At 36.9% G+C, this 15192-nt stretch overlaps 2 protein-coding genes across 2 annotated transcripts in view; both read left to right on the forward strand.

The window, feature by feature from the left end:
* The first annotated feature begins 1028 nt into the window (after positions 1 to 1028).
* Positions 1029 to 6168, forward strand: LOC149819110 (coiled-coil protein). Its single transcript, XM_089984393.1, has 3 exons — positions 1029 to 1276; positions 2338 to 2861; positions 5744 to 6168. Exons 1-3 carry the CDS (start codon positions 1090 to 1092, stop codon positions 5990 to 5992), a joined length of 960 nt encoding a protein of 319 aa, XP_089840519.1. The 5' UTR covers positions 1029 to 1089; the 3' UTR covers positions 5993 to 6168.
* A 2324-nt stretch (positions 6169 to 8492) lies between these two features.
* LOC149819111 (putative casein kinase II subunit beta-4) overlaps positions 8493 to 15192 on the forward strand; it is a 31182-nt gene continuing 24482 nt past the window's right edge. Inside the window, exons 1-2 of the mRNA XM_089984451.1 lie at positions 8493 to 8677; positions 8872 to 9234. Of these exons, the coding sequence (XP_089840577.1) occupies positions 9000 to 9234 (235 nt within the window). The 5' untranslated portion in view covers positions 8493 to 8677; positions 8872 to 8999. The remainder of the gene's footprint in view (positions 8678 to 8871; positions 9235 to 15192) is intronic.

The following is a 15192-nucleotide window of genomic DNA, read 5'->3' on the forward strand; positions in this document are numbered from 1 at the left end:
ACTTCAATCACTTGTTCTTATATTATATGATGTAAAATATGTCTATTACTACTTAATGATCTCATATGAGCTGAGCCTATCTGATTCTATTGTTCATGTTTGGGTTGTTGAGTCTATTGTACGAGTTCAAATCATGATTTCTTCACTACCCTAGCCACAAGCAACTTGGCTTGTTTACCAACTTTACTAAAAGCAGTTGACACAATGTACAGTTCAATATAAGATACACCCTACAAAACATTCCTATATTAAGAAATTTATTGGAAACTAAGAGTTTAAGGTCACGTTTAGAAGCAAGAAAAAATTTCATAAGAAAAGATAATTTTGCCTATGAGAAGTTCTGATGTAAGAACTTTTTCAAAAGAAAAATTTAGCTTGTTTGTGTATAATAAGAAAATTAGGGTTGGAAATTCTCTTTTATTGAAAGAAGATAGGGAGAAGGGTAAAAAGATCAGGTCCATCTTGGGGACAGGGCCTGTCAAGTGTGGGACCCAAGGCCTGATGAAGGGTGATGAGGTGCTTAATACACAAATTTTTGTGCAATCATACTTCACCCGATCTGGACTCGGGAGAAGGGGATATATTAGACCCCTCATACATAAGATATAGGTGCAATGTTGTGGGGGAAGAGTGGCAACTGATAGAATGAAATAGTTTGGAGGTGTGAATTGTTTTAATGCAAAAAAAAAAAACTTTTAAAATAAAATGTTCTTTCACCACTTTAGGTGAAGGAATTTTTTTATTTAAAAATTTAAGTTTGTAGAAAAACTTTTCTTTAAGAAATTCTCTTGTTTGGGACAGGCGAAAAAGTTCACTCTTTCTTTCTTGCATTTTTTCGACCATTTTCTGGTTTTCAAACGTACCCTGAGAATCTACAGAAAAGTAAAAAGAATTTGGACTCTGTCATCTGGACCAGACTGAATAGATCTCAGACTCAAACCCGGATCACAAAGGAATGACTGACCGACAAGATCCAACTATGCTCAGACCCGGATCCGAGCCATACAATGAGAGAGTCAGTTTTGAGGGATCACCGAGTATTGTTTGAGAGAGAGAGAGAGAGAGAGAGAGAGAGAGAGAGAGAGAGAGATGAAGGAGAAGGATGATAGGAAGCGGCTGAGCGGCGAAGCAGCGGAGCGCCTGTGCGATCGGCTGTCCCTTCACGAGGACCTCTACTTCCCCAACTCCATCTATCGGCAGGGAGACCGCGTCGACCCACCCCTGCGGAAGGCCTTCCTCCTCGACCTCCTCTCCACCGACGCCGCCGTCTTCCTGGGTATGTAGTAGAGACGCTTCTAATCTCCAAATTGAAACCACCAACTTTGTCTTCTGGCCTTCTCTGTTCGATATCTCCATCACCCACTTGTTGTTTCATCCTCTTTTGCTCCTTTTTGCAATCGAAATCTTAGTTTGGTCTTTGTGAGCTTCGGAATTATCCGATTAAGTGCGATATATTGACGAAATTCTCTTCTTTTATGGTCTTTGTGATACAGTCATGAAGTATCTAAATTAAAAAAAAGGGTTTTGTTGAATGGTGGATTTATCCTTCTTCTTTTTCTGGTTGGAGGTGGGGTGAAGGTTGTGGGGAGGCACAATTTGAACTTGGTTTCAAATTCGAAAGAGTTAGTGACATGATCTTATCGATTACCTGGTGCGAGTTGCTAGATATGGTCATGAATTATTGGTTTTTGGTTATTGACTTCGATTTCTTGGAATAGGATAGGAAGTAATATTAAGGGCTATTTCTTGGTGCAACGAGACAACACTCACGTTCTCTGCCTGGATTGAGTATTAAGAGCGGCCACTTCATGCAAAATGCAGAAGGCTAAGACCGTTTTTGGTTTGCCCCTCTTTATCTAGCCCTGTATATGGGACCATACTGGGTATGGCCCTTTAGGATAGGAAGCATGATTATGGTATTTTGTTGCCCACATGAATTCTACACTGTAATTTTGGTTTTGTTCTATTTTTCGATTGTCTCTGGTTAATCTTTAGGTATATCAGTGAAGGGTACACAAAATTACTCTACTAAATGAAACCTTGGTATTTCTAAATATGTCAAGTTTTAGGGCAATTCTGTGTGATTGCAAACACTCCAAATGCAGGATGAACTAACTGGATGATATCTTTCTTCCTCTTATTCTTTTTTCCCCAAACTATCTTGTATCTGGTTTGTTAAGTATGTTGCCATGTACATGATTGCTTGTAGCCCATTGTACATCAGATTTATATTGTAGGTGATGTTTCCTTTTCTCCTTATGTTTTTCTTGGTTGTCAGTAAGAAAAATGGAAAGTTGAAATGTATATATTTATTGACGCTTCTTATCATGAGCACAGAGAGATATGGATTACAGATGACCAGTGAAGAACTTGGAGAGTTTGAATGCTTGAGAGATGATTATGAAATCAATTGGCATTTGAAGCAACTTCGAAGTGCGACAAATCCTACCATAGAAGAAAAGCACTTGCGCTCTGTGACAGTAAAGAATCGAAGGCGAGCTTTCTTGAACAAGCTTATTCATGATGGTCAGTATTTTTCCGAGGATTCCATGAGAGAAAGGGAACCGTATCTGCACCATGAGTATGTGGGGAAATTTCAGGATCCTATAGGTAGGAATATCTCTAGGCCAGGGGAGCGTTGGTCAGAGACTTTGATGCGTCGATGTGAAGAAAACATAATTACTGCACAGATAAGGAAAGAGCAAGAAAGGCTCGGTGTTCCTAAGAAGGATTGGGTTGGTCATAAAGAAGAAGAAGAAGAAGAAGAAGAAGAAGAAGAAGAAGAAGAAGAAGAAGAAGAAGAAGAAGAAGATAATGAAATTGATGAATATGGAAGAAGGGATGTTTCTACTGGTGTAAAGGTAATTAAAGCATCTTCCTAGTTTTGTTAATAGCTTTTGCTTCATCTTTTATTTTCTCTTGGTAGTGTACAACATTTTTTTTTCTGTTTTTCAAGTTGAAAACCATTAGTGTCCTTTCATATGTCAGCTACCGTGTGTTCTTTTAATAAACAAAGTTAACCATGAAGAATACAAACTTCCTCATAACCAGAATTACCACCAAAATATCTTTTTTTTCTCCAATATTATCATTTTCGAGATTGACACATGCATGAATCTGGACCTGCATGCAATGCTTCTATGCACAAACATACACATGTTTTATATAGCAATCAGCTTGAACATGAACTGAGGAACTTATTTAATGTTAGAATTTTTAGTGGAAATGTTGCTCATTTTTTGAACAAAAGTGATGATCGATTTCTATGTGTTTGTCATTTTTTAATCTGTCGTAATATCAGCAGTATTCTATTTTTACTCCTAAGTGATCCTATTATACTATTTATGCAATGGACATCTAGACGGGCGGAGAAATTTTTATGGTCCTTTGGTTGCAGCTGTAGACCACTATCATTGTTTCTTCTTCCATACAATAATTTCACAAGCATCAGAGTGAGTATGGGTGTCAAACAATATTGATTGGTTGAATGGATAGGAAAGGTAGCACATTAAGTTTCCGGGCATTGCTTACTAGCAAACAGTAATGGCTAAGTCTGGTTCTAGAATGGAACTTCATGTACTTGGACCCTTTAAACTCCACTTGAAGAGCTTGAACAATGGGTGGGATGTGGCATGGTAGCCATAGTGTTTAGTTGGTATCCAAGATCACTACAACCCGGCATCTCCTTGGGCCAGGTTCTTGTTATTGGAAAAAGCAGAAAACTATGTTCTTGATACTTGAATAGAAATTATGGTCACAAGAACAGCCAAATAGTGTTCAATTCAAGCTTCCCCTTTGCTTGTAAATTACAGTGGTAGAACATTAAGCAAGATGATTTCTTGATAGAAGGGCTAGTATGTATAAGCTTACATCATTGTGAGCATCTTTGTTATTTCTTGATAGAAGGGCTAGTATGTATAAGCTTACATCATTGTGAGGATCTTTGTTATTTCTTGATAGAAGGGCTTGTATATATAAGCACATCATTGTGAGCATCTTTGTTATTACCTTTTTCTTGTAAGCAAGGTCATTCTTTACTTCCTCTTCACTATTCTCTCTCGATTTAAGACCTTGAAATACGAAGGAACTTGCTCTCTCAATCTGCCTGAAAAAACTGATTAAGCGGCCTCTCTCATTCAGTCTATTACTTGTAAATTAATTATCCTGGTATGTATCTTCTATATACCTAAATAACTCTCTGCCCCCTAATGTCCTTCCTCTTCACTTAGGTGTGGCAGCACCTTTGATCTTCCTTACGTTATCTTTTCATCTGTATAATTCTGATTGTATTGTTCAGTTCACTAATTACTTTTAACAGTGAATAACATTTCTTCTTTATGCTCTTTATGCTGCAAGATCCCATGATATAAGACGGATTTATAAACCAAAAAAAGGAAAGGGAAAATCGAAATGCATGTGAGAGAATCTTTGTTGTGTTTAGGTTCATTTTATCTATATTTCTACACTGCGCAAGTTGGATGTTGTGGTTGCCTCTGGTTCAACAAAGAGAATTGTCCTTGTTAGGAATCCTTTCTGCTCCAATTCCTGGAGCTGATTGGAGTAGCCTTACTGGAGGAATTTGATAACTGAAAATTGTCAAAACTCTGCATGCCTTGAGGCAGAATTTTTCTTCTTATTTTTTTCCCTGGTAGGGGGTTGCTATTAGCTGTACTCTAGCATAGCATTTTAGGATAAGATGAAACGGACCATGTGGCTGCAGAAGATATCATTATAATGTATATGAAAATCAACAATTAAACTAAATAATGAAACTGAAGGATGCATCAAGAAAATAATAACATAGTAAATGGTAAAGTTTGAAATGAGAATCACATAGGTTGCATCAAAAGCTACATCAACAACTAATGAGTGAGCTCTATAAACTAGACTCAGTGTAGGCATGCAGAAGTATCATGAATCTTCACATGTAGTAAGGGAAAAGATGAGCATGAAACAGTATGAAGACACACACACACACTTGTAGTGACGAATGATGGGATAGGACCACAGTAGACAAGGCATAAACAGCTAATGTATGTATTGATCATAAGTTTATTGTTCCAAGCCTGTGGGGCAATTGGAAGTTGTGGACTTTGTACCTGCTACTAAGTTTTCTGTTTTTTATTTATTCTTGAATAATGTATTAGATTTTTCTGTATTTCTGTTCTACAATTATTTAAGATCATTGTAATTCTAGTTTAGTCTTCCGAGCCTATGGGGCAATTGGAAGTTGACTTTGTACCTGCTAGTAAGTTTTCTGTTTTTCATTTGTTCTTGAATGATGTATTATATTTTTTCTGTATTTCTGCTCTACAATTATTTAAGATCATTGTAATTCTACACATGAAATAAGGTGTTGAAAATATGAGGATGTAAACAGAGGCCCTCTTGGCCTTTGGTCTATGAATAATGGGACATAATCTACTTGGGTCTTGGGCTCAGAGACTCGCAATTTATCCAGTCTAATAAGGTTGGACCCATTGCAGTTATCATATCTAGTTGTGTTTGGATATTTTTGGAGTCTGACTTTATGTGGGGAAACCCCTAAATACCTGATTGATTTGATAATCGGAAGTAGTAGAGGATTACTCACCCTGACCGAACGGATTCAAGTTGGTCAGATCCGAGCTAAACCTACCATAGTTAACAGTATACCATGCGTATGGTGAATCCTGCCTATGTGCAGAGAGTTACGTGATGGTATTGCATTAGCTGTGCTCTGACACTTGCGTCTTGTATGCAGGTACAAATGGACGAGGAAGCATGTAGTGGTTCTGCATTGACAGGTGAAGAGCACCATGAGGAAGCTATATCAGCGGTAGAGATGGAAGATAGGATGGACCAATTTACGCATATTATGCAGCAGAAGTTTCTGTCTGGTGAAGATACACATTTAGACTATTCCAAAATCGATGATGATGAGACACTGGATGATCATTGGATGAAGGAAGTCACGTATGATGCAGAAGAGAAGTACTTTGCTGAAGATTAATCATCAGATGTCCGGGTGTCTCGATTCTAAATGGTTGGTATAGTTGTGTTGCACTCTTGCCATCTTTTGTATATGTTACTGCTGCCTGCAAATTTAGATGCTTTTTCCAGCACAGGTTTAGTCTGTTTTCATAGAACTCATTTTTCCTATCAATCTGACACTTTTAAGCTCTGTTTAGTAACTGGTATGGGAGTTCATGCATTTGGTAAAACTTAGTCAAGCTACCTTCGTGGTGGATGTTTGGGAGAATGACGTTGAAGAGGTGGTTTATGCATTTCAGCAAGGAGGTAAGGCCATCTCCTCTTTGTATTTGCGCTAACAATGTAGAGGCGGTAACTGCACATCTAGGAATTGGCAGCTGCCTTGTCCAAATGCATAAACTCCCACCAACTACAGTTTCCCAAGCAGAGCCTTAAGTGAGTTTCATCCCTTGAGGATCAAAATGTTCACCATCTTAGCAGTTTGTTTGACACATTTCTGCAGGAAAATGGGTTTTTTCTCAAGGTGGGTGAAAGCACCTCTCCTATGGGATTGGATGGGGTCTGCATTTTTGTATGAAAATACTTTCTTAAGCCCAGGGAAAGTATTTTTTTATTCTCACGGGACCCACCTAAGTTGCATTATTTTTCTGAACGAGTGACCCTTTCGTACGGAAAAGCATTTTACATGAGAAAAAAAAACAACAGGTCGGATTTTACTCCCCTCAAGCACGTATCTGACAAAAACATTGTTCTTTATCCAATTTTGAATCATAACAACTCCACATAGATGACTCTGAACCGGATCCGGATGTAGATCTTATTTGAGATTTCCGTCCAATAAAAAAAAACGTAGTGGATCCAGATTGGTGGTGCTATTTGATATGATAAAGATTGTACCAATGTTGTTAAAATCGATCTGTATTGGCTTGAATTGGCCGATTAAGATCTAATCAACCCTTTGTCAAAACAATATATTCCAAAATTCTGCTGATTTTCTGTCAAATCGACACAATTGGCTTGAATGGAGCTGATTATACCTGAATGGATTCGTTTTGATGTTTTTAAAAATATAGTTATAAAAAATAAGGAATTTAAATAAAAATAATTTTTGAAATGACCCTATTGAAAAATGATCCAATTTAATTCAGATTTGACCGATTTTACCTTTCCAATTTAATTCATCGCCCAGATGACATGTAACTCAGTTTGGGTTATGTCCGGTAGATAAAATCAAAATACAAACTTTGCCCCTACAATTCAAAGAACGTTTAGAATATATGTTTTCACTTGTTCTCAACTTGTAGAAAGTATTGGCTACACTCGATTGTACCATATAGTAAAAATTATAAAACTATTTTTCTTTCAGATCAAACCTCACGAATTTAATTTGCATGAATTGTTTAGTCAAAATATGATATGAATCATCTGATTGTATTGCCTAATATGTTTTTTTTAAGCGACCAACGGGGTCTCCGCTTGTCTGGCAGGAGCAGTTAGTGCACGTCACCTTTGTATTGGAACGTTGCAAGCTCGAATCCCAAATGATATGATTGTATAACTGGTAGGGGTCTGCCTAACCCCAGCTTTCGAAAAAAAAATTAGTTTTTTTTTTTAACGCCTCAAAGGTAATAGTTTTACCATGCATCAAAATTTCACAGGAAAAAAAAAATCACATTTTACATCAAAATGCTCAATCTAAAAGTGGAAGTGCTAGCAAGTGGAATGTGCCAAACTCATATGCTTTATCATATAGAACTTGCACCTATGAGTTTATGCTGGAGAGAGAGTGTTACTAACATGATACTTAAGGGATCTACCCAAACTTGGTATCCAATATACCCAACATGGACCTGATCCATTGGCAGCCCTCTCTCACTTCAAACGTAGCCAAACAGATTCATTTCCAATCAATAACAGTTATGGGTAGTAGACATGTAAAAAGATCAGGTGCAATATGATTGTACAAATATTTGTGCATTAAGCACCTGATCACCCTCCATCTTGGGGACAGGGCCTGTCAGTTGTGGGGCCCAAGGCCTGATGGAGCGATCCGGACTCGGGTAGACATTGGGTCAGGTTCTGGATGGGTTACCGGGTACTCAGCCCATGATGGGTCAACTTGGTCTGCATTTTGGAGCCTAGGTAAGGATACAAATAAGTCGGATTCAAGAATGAAGGTTTTTGCAATTTTTGGCTGTTTTGAATCCTGTTCCGACCTGAATCTCAATGTATTTAACTGTTACGAGTCGGAACCATTTGCATCCTAAGTCTAGGCTGGACTAAAGTTGGGTGGGGTCTGGCCCAATAAAGCAATTGGGAACGACTGGATGTCGCGTACCTGATAAATGATAGGTCAGGCTAGGGCTGCATTTTGCAGCCTGGGCTCACTTAAAGTCAAGATTGGCCCGGTCTGATAAAGTAACGAGTCCAACCCGTTTGCAAAATAAATAGTGCCTGACTGGCCCGGTCCGTTAACCAGGTCAGGCTTAAAAGGCTCAGGCTGAGCCTGGACTAAGCCCAGTTATCATCACACAGATCGCACGTGTGCTTCCACACGCACTCAGGAAACAAACGTGAAGGGGAAAGGTAGAGGAAAGGGTGAAGGGTGTTTGTTTGTTGGGTTTTCTTCGCTCCTCGTCATGCGAATAAATCCTCTTCCTCTTCTCCTTCTCCTCCTTCCACTCGTGGGAATAGAAGGAAAAAGGTACGCTATCGATCACCCGCTAATCTTCAGAACCAAACAGCTCAATCATGCTAAGGAAAACGCAGGAAAGGAGGAATCTCTTCTTTCATTCTTATTCTCATGAAATCTCGGATTTTCTTGATGTGGGTATCGCTTATTTTTGTGATTTCGGCGTCCTGCGTGTGAAATTTCGGTTTTTTTGGTGTCCTTTGTAGGTGGGTCGGATTGGTTCTCATTCTGGGGAGGGATTTCTTCTTGGTGGGGCGTTGATGGAGGTGGAGATTTTAGGGCTTGTGGATTAGAAGAGAGGGAGAGGAAGCGAGAGAGAGAGAGAGGAGGGGTCATGTACAAAGAGCGGAGTGTGGGATCGGAAGCGAGAACGGGGGCATCGAGGTCCGACCTCACTCTGCGTGACCCTCTCGACCGGAAACGGATCAACGATGCGTTGGACAAGCATCTCGAGAAGTCGTCGCCGTCGACCTCCAAGGGGATGAACGGGAAGGATAAGGATCGGGTTTCGATCCCCTCGACGTCCGGTGGAAAGATGAATGCTGGGAATGGGCGCGATCACAAGGACGGTAGGTCGGGCTCCCTCTCGAAGAGCAAACTGTCTGATGGTTTGTTTTTCTCATTTTCTTCCTGTGTTTTCTTTCCCATTGTGTAAAATTGTGTTTGTTTTCTTGTTGCTTCTGATTTTGATTCAGCCAAGTTGTCGTTTTAATGTGCTGATTGCAGCATTTTGTTCCATTGAGTTTTTTTTTTGTGAAGCAACAACAGCCACAAGAACAACGAATACAGTTGTGGATTTGGCATTTTTGGGTGATTTTTGTTATGTGACATATCTTGAAGCAAAGTTGAACCTAAAAGAATAAATGAAATGTTTATAATTATTGTAGTTAAATCATTCAATTGTTACAAAATTGTTCTTAGATTCTAGAGAGTACAAGTTTTACACGTTGATTCTTTCTTGGTGGTGGTGGTGATGGTGGAATTTCAGCACGTTTCAGATTCTCGTCACAAAATGCACACGATGGTTATGTGGTTTTCATAGTATAAGCAGATGCATATAGGACTAAGTTTAATGAATAAAAATGTTGAATTATGAAAGACATTATTGTGGGTGATTGAGGTCGGTTACATATTTGAGGGGACTGTTTCCCTATATGCACATATTCTCTTGGCATTGATGAACCATTTCTATGCAAAATGACATAAGTCTGGAAACTCCATGTAATTCAGTGTTTTATGTATCATCAGCATCTTCCTTCTTTATGGAACTTGTATCTTTGCTATTTTTCTGTAAATCTATATGTATTTGTATGATTTCTTTGATATCCTTGGAGCCTGTTTGACATTGTACCAGTGTTGTGAAAAGCGTTGAGGTGTAGCAAGGCGCTCCACAAAAAACCGAGATGCGTAAGCCTCAAGGCATAAAGTGTAAGCCTCAAATAATTTTTTTGAAAACTTTAAAAAAATTATAAAAAAATATCTAAAAATACAAATAAATAAAAAATGTTTTATTGATGAAATAACAACCAATAAGAATTAAAAAATCTCAAATAAGTACTAAAAAATATGAGATTAACATATAAAAGTAACTAAAAACTGATTACATAACTGGAAAATATATGAGATTAACCAAAAAAAGTTAAAATATACTATGAAACTGATTACATAACTGAAATGACTGGAAAATATATGAGATTAACCTACAAAAATTAAAATATATGAGATTATTCTAAAAATATGAGATTAACATATAAAAGTAACTAAAAAAATGATTACATAACTGGAAAATATATGAGATTAACCAACAAAAGATAAAATATACTAATAAACCGATTACATAACTGAAAATATATGAGATTAACCAACAAAAGTTAAAATATATGAGATTATTCTAAAAATATGAGATTAACATATAAAAGTAACTAAAAAACTGATTATATAACTGGAAAATATATGAGATTAACCAACAAAAGTTAAAATATACTAAAAAACTCATTATATAACTGAAATAACTGGAAAATATATGAGATTAACCTACAAAAGTTAAAATATATGAGATTATTCTAAAAAATATGAGATTAACATATAAAAGTAACTAAAAACTGATTACATAATTGGAAAATATATGAGATTAACCAACAAAAGTTAAAATATACTAAGAAACTGATTACATAACTGAAATAACTGGAAAATATATGAGATTAACCTACAAAAGTTAAAATATATGAGATTATTCTAAAAAATATGAGATTAACATATAAAAGTAACTAAAAAACTGATTACATAACTGGAAAATATATGAGATTAACCAACAAAAGTTAAAATATATTAAGAAACTAATTACATAACTGAAATAACTGAAAAATATACAAAATTAACCAACAAAAGTTAAAATATAGTAATATACTAAGAAACTGATTACATAACTGAAATAACTGGAAAATATATGAGATTAACCTACAAAAATCTTGTTGTAAAAAAAAACTTTTTTTTGCGCCTTGAGGCACAAAAGGCCGCGCCTCAAGGCAAGTTGCGCCTTTTGCGCCTCAAGGCACGTTTTTCATAACACTGCATTGTACTCATACTTTTATCATAATTGTGGGTCAAATCTCTGCTAGTTGAGAGATTTAAACATTTTGGTTATCTGCTGTTGGGATATTCTCCTTCAACAATCCAATCATTGATATTACTGCTCCGCTTTATATAATGTCCTTATTTTGACTTATTTATTTGTTTTTATTGTTTGCTAACAATAACTGAAGCTAATATGCTTGCAAGTTATAAGTAATTGATCTTGTTTAAAGGAACAAGTGCTGCTTTGTGTTTCATCCATAAATCAACATCTTGAATTGATCATGTAAGTTGCTCCATGTGGTCTTGATGAGAGTGGGTGTTTAATATGGAAGATATACGTGGTTCTAGTTTAGATGGACATTTTTAGGATAAATATTTTATGCAAGGTGATACTTTAGATGTCAATAAGACGTGACTCCAGATGGTGATGTCCTTTGTAATTGTTTGGATCTTGTGAGGTGGTAAGTTATTCCAAGTAGTGATTCCCTTTGTAATGTGATGTGGTAAATGATCTAATTTTCTTATCGTGAACATGACTTTTTAACGAGTAAATCATTACATGGATATTCAACTAGTTGAAGTGTCTTAATGTGGCTTTCATTATGGATGTGTATGTGAATATGCACCATGGTACATTTTTACTCGTTCTTTTTCCATTTCATTTTTTGCTTTACATTGCTGTAGTTCTTGTTATTTTGTCTGAAGCTGTTGAAGGGAGAGGACTAAAGTAGATATTCCTACCACCTTTTTGTACACAATGACATGGCCTTGAGACCATTTATGGGTTGTGGAGTTTCCTTCCCTGGACTTTTGGATAATTTGTGGCTGAACAGTCCTTTTTTCTTTTGAGTTCTGTGTTGAGAATGGGCTTTGGTTTAATAAGGGGCATGGATTTTGTTGGCTTGCTTTTAGAATATTTGGAATGTAGTCCTTGAGGTTCTAGTTCTATTTTTTTTGTTTATGCGAGTTTGAGAAATCTCATCTTTTAGGGATGAGATGCTACATAATGTAGGCTATTAGTTTTCTTTCAAAAAATAGTATTCAGGGAACTAGCTCAAGATGTCCTTGAGCAGATGCTTGAGGGTACAACAGTTTGTAAACCATGGTTACTAGAGTAAGAAGCAGGTGTGAGAAGCAATGCACAAAGCATGGAGCAAGAAATGAGGTTTTAAGAAATGTTAATGCATGGACTGTGAAACGTTGAAAATATAAAAGGAAGCAAGCAGTAAGCGACAACAGAAGCAAGTTGGAAGTGACATATAAGAGTACATAAAACATGTGCTTTTACTAAAGCGCATCTTTTAAATCTCTTACTGAAGCTACCTTTCATGTGTGTAGGTTTTATAATAAAAAGATACATCTTAAAAGAAGGTAGATTTCTCTTAATATGAAAAGTGCATTTTCAACATCAAGAAAGTTTAATCTCATATTGGGAAAACCAAGCTTATTCATTCTTTAAAGATTTAGCATTGATGATACTTGGTGATGCAGTTATAATTTTCTTAAGTGGTTTATGGAATTATGATCCTTGTTTGTGTAGAGTTTTGTGGTATGGTTCTTGAGTTTTGTAGTAAGTGTTAAAGAGTAGGGCTTTTAGCAGCTTGTGAGGTGTATTCATGGTAAGTGCATGACAATAAATCTGAGTGCCTTCACATTCATACTTGTGAAGATTGGATTGGTGAGAGATGACAACACTAGCTTGGAAGGAGATGCTTAGTGTTTTTTTTGTCACTTTGGTTTCATTGCTGGCTTCAGAATTTTACTTTAATTTTTAAGTTGTAGCTGATCATGGACGCTATCATAGTATGATGTTCTGTGTTTGGACTTGACATTGAGATGTCTAGTTTCTTGATTGTAATTTGCTCTTTCTCTCTCTCACACACACACAGACACACACACACACACACTATAAAAACATGTTATGTCGACTTCATTATGAATTAGTTGTTACTTGTTAGGAAATTGTTGGGATTCATGTTATAATAGTCTTCTTTTTTTACATGGTAGTTGAATAAGGAGTACACGGAAGCTGGAAAATCATCAAACACTAACCACCCAGGCTGCAATACAACCATAATGGTTGAAACTTAGTTTTATCTCAACAAAATGTGTTTCAGCTAGGAGCCATTTTCTGGGAAGGCCTCTACTTATATGGGATGTAGTAAATGCATAGGTAGGACTTATGAGCCACAGGGACACACTTAAACCTCAAGGCATATACTAAATTTCGTGAATAATGATTTTATACAATTTAGTTTCATCAACTTTGTGAAGGGTTATGGTGTGCAAAGCAGAAAATAGAACTTTGAATGGAGGCTGCTGGGTGGGTGATTTTCTCATTATAATTTTTGTAAAGTGCTACATGTTATGATAAATCGTGACTTCATGCGCAAGATTCAAAAGAAAGAAATTGCAGAGGCTTTGAAGAAAATGAAATCAAGAAGGGCAGTTGGCCCAGATGGTATACCTATCGAGGCTTGGAAATGCTTGGGAGAGAAAGGTTTAGAATGGTTGACAAATCTTTTTAACTTGATTTGGCGAACAAATAAGATGCCTAATGAGTGGAGGAAGAGTACTTTGGTGCCTTTATATAAGAAAAAGGGTGATATACAAGATTGCACAAACTATCGTGGTATAAAACTCATGAGTCATACTATGAAACTTTGGGAGAGGGTGATTGAGTCTAGGTTGAGGAAGGTTGTCATGATATCGGAGAATCAAATTGGTTTTATGCCTGGAAGATCAACTATGGAAGCTATACATCTTCTTAGACAACTTATTGAAAGATATAGAGAGAGGAACAAAGATTTGCATATGGTTTTTATTGATTTAGAGAAGGCATACGATAGAGTACCTAGGGACGTTCTCTGGTGGACAATGATGAAGAAAGGTGTTTCTCTCAAGTACATTAGTATAATTAAAGATATGTATGAAGGAGTAGTAACCAATGTCCGCACTTGTGGAGGGGTGACAACCAATTTCCCGATAACGGTTGGGTTACATCAAGGATCTGCTTTAAGCCCTTTCCTATTTGCAATAGTGATGGATGAGCTTACGAGATCAATTCAAGAAAATGTACCGTGGTGTATGTTGTTTGCTGATGATATTGTTTTGATTGATGAGTCTAGAGCTGGGGTTAATGCTAAGTTAGAATTATGGAGACAGACATTGGAAGCTAGAGGTTTTAAGTTGAGTAAGAGTAAGACTGAATATATGGAATGTCGGTTTAGTAAGCAACGAAGTAGTGATGGGAGTGTAGTGAAGCTTGGTGAGCAAGATATACCGGTGAATGATTATTTCAAATATTTGGGATCCATCATTCAAAAGTATGGAGAAATTGATGGAGATGTAAATCATAGGATAAAGGTTGGGTGGATGAAATGGAAAAGTGCTACTGGAGTGCTGTGCGATCGTAGAATGCCATTGCGGTTGAAGGGAAAGTTTTATAGGACGACTATTAGACCCGCTTTACTATATGGTACGGAATGTTGGGCTGCCAAGAGACATCATATTCAAAAAATGAGTGTAGCTGAGATGCGGATGCTTAGATGGATGTGTGGAAATACAATAAAAGATAAGATTCGGAACGAAGAGATACGTAAGGTAGGTGTTGCACCCATTGAAAATAAGATGCGAGAGAATCGTTTACGGTGGTTTGGACATATTCGGCGAAGGCCTAATGATGCTCCAGTTAGAAGGTTGGAGAAATGGGAAAATATATTAGTTAAAAGAGGTCGGGGTAGGCCTAGGAAGACTTGGATGGAGATGATAGGAAAGGATATGAATGCTTTGAACCTCACCGAGGACATGGCGTTGGATAGAAATGATTGGAGGAAAAGGATTCATGTGGAAGACCCAAAATGAATTTCTTTTTTGGTTCATATCGCTGACCCCAATTGTTTTGGGATGAAGGCGTAGTTGTTGTTGTTGTTGTTTGTTGTTGTTGCTACATG

The sequence above is a fragment of the Nuphar pumila genome, chromosome 13 (genome assembly GCF_984573655.1).
Source record: "Nuphar pumila chromosome 13, dmNupPumi1.hap1.1, whole genome shotgun sequence".
Classification (NCBI taxonomy): Eukaryota; Viridiplantae; Streptophyta; class Magnoliopsida; order Nymphaeales; family Nymphaeaceae; genus Nuphar; species Nuphar pumila.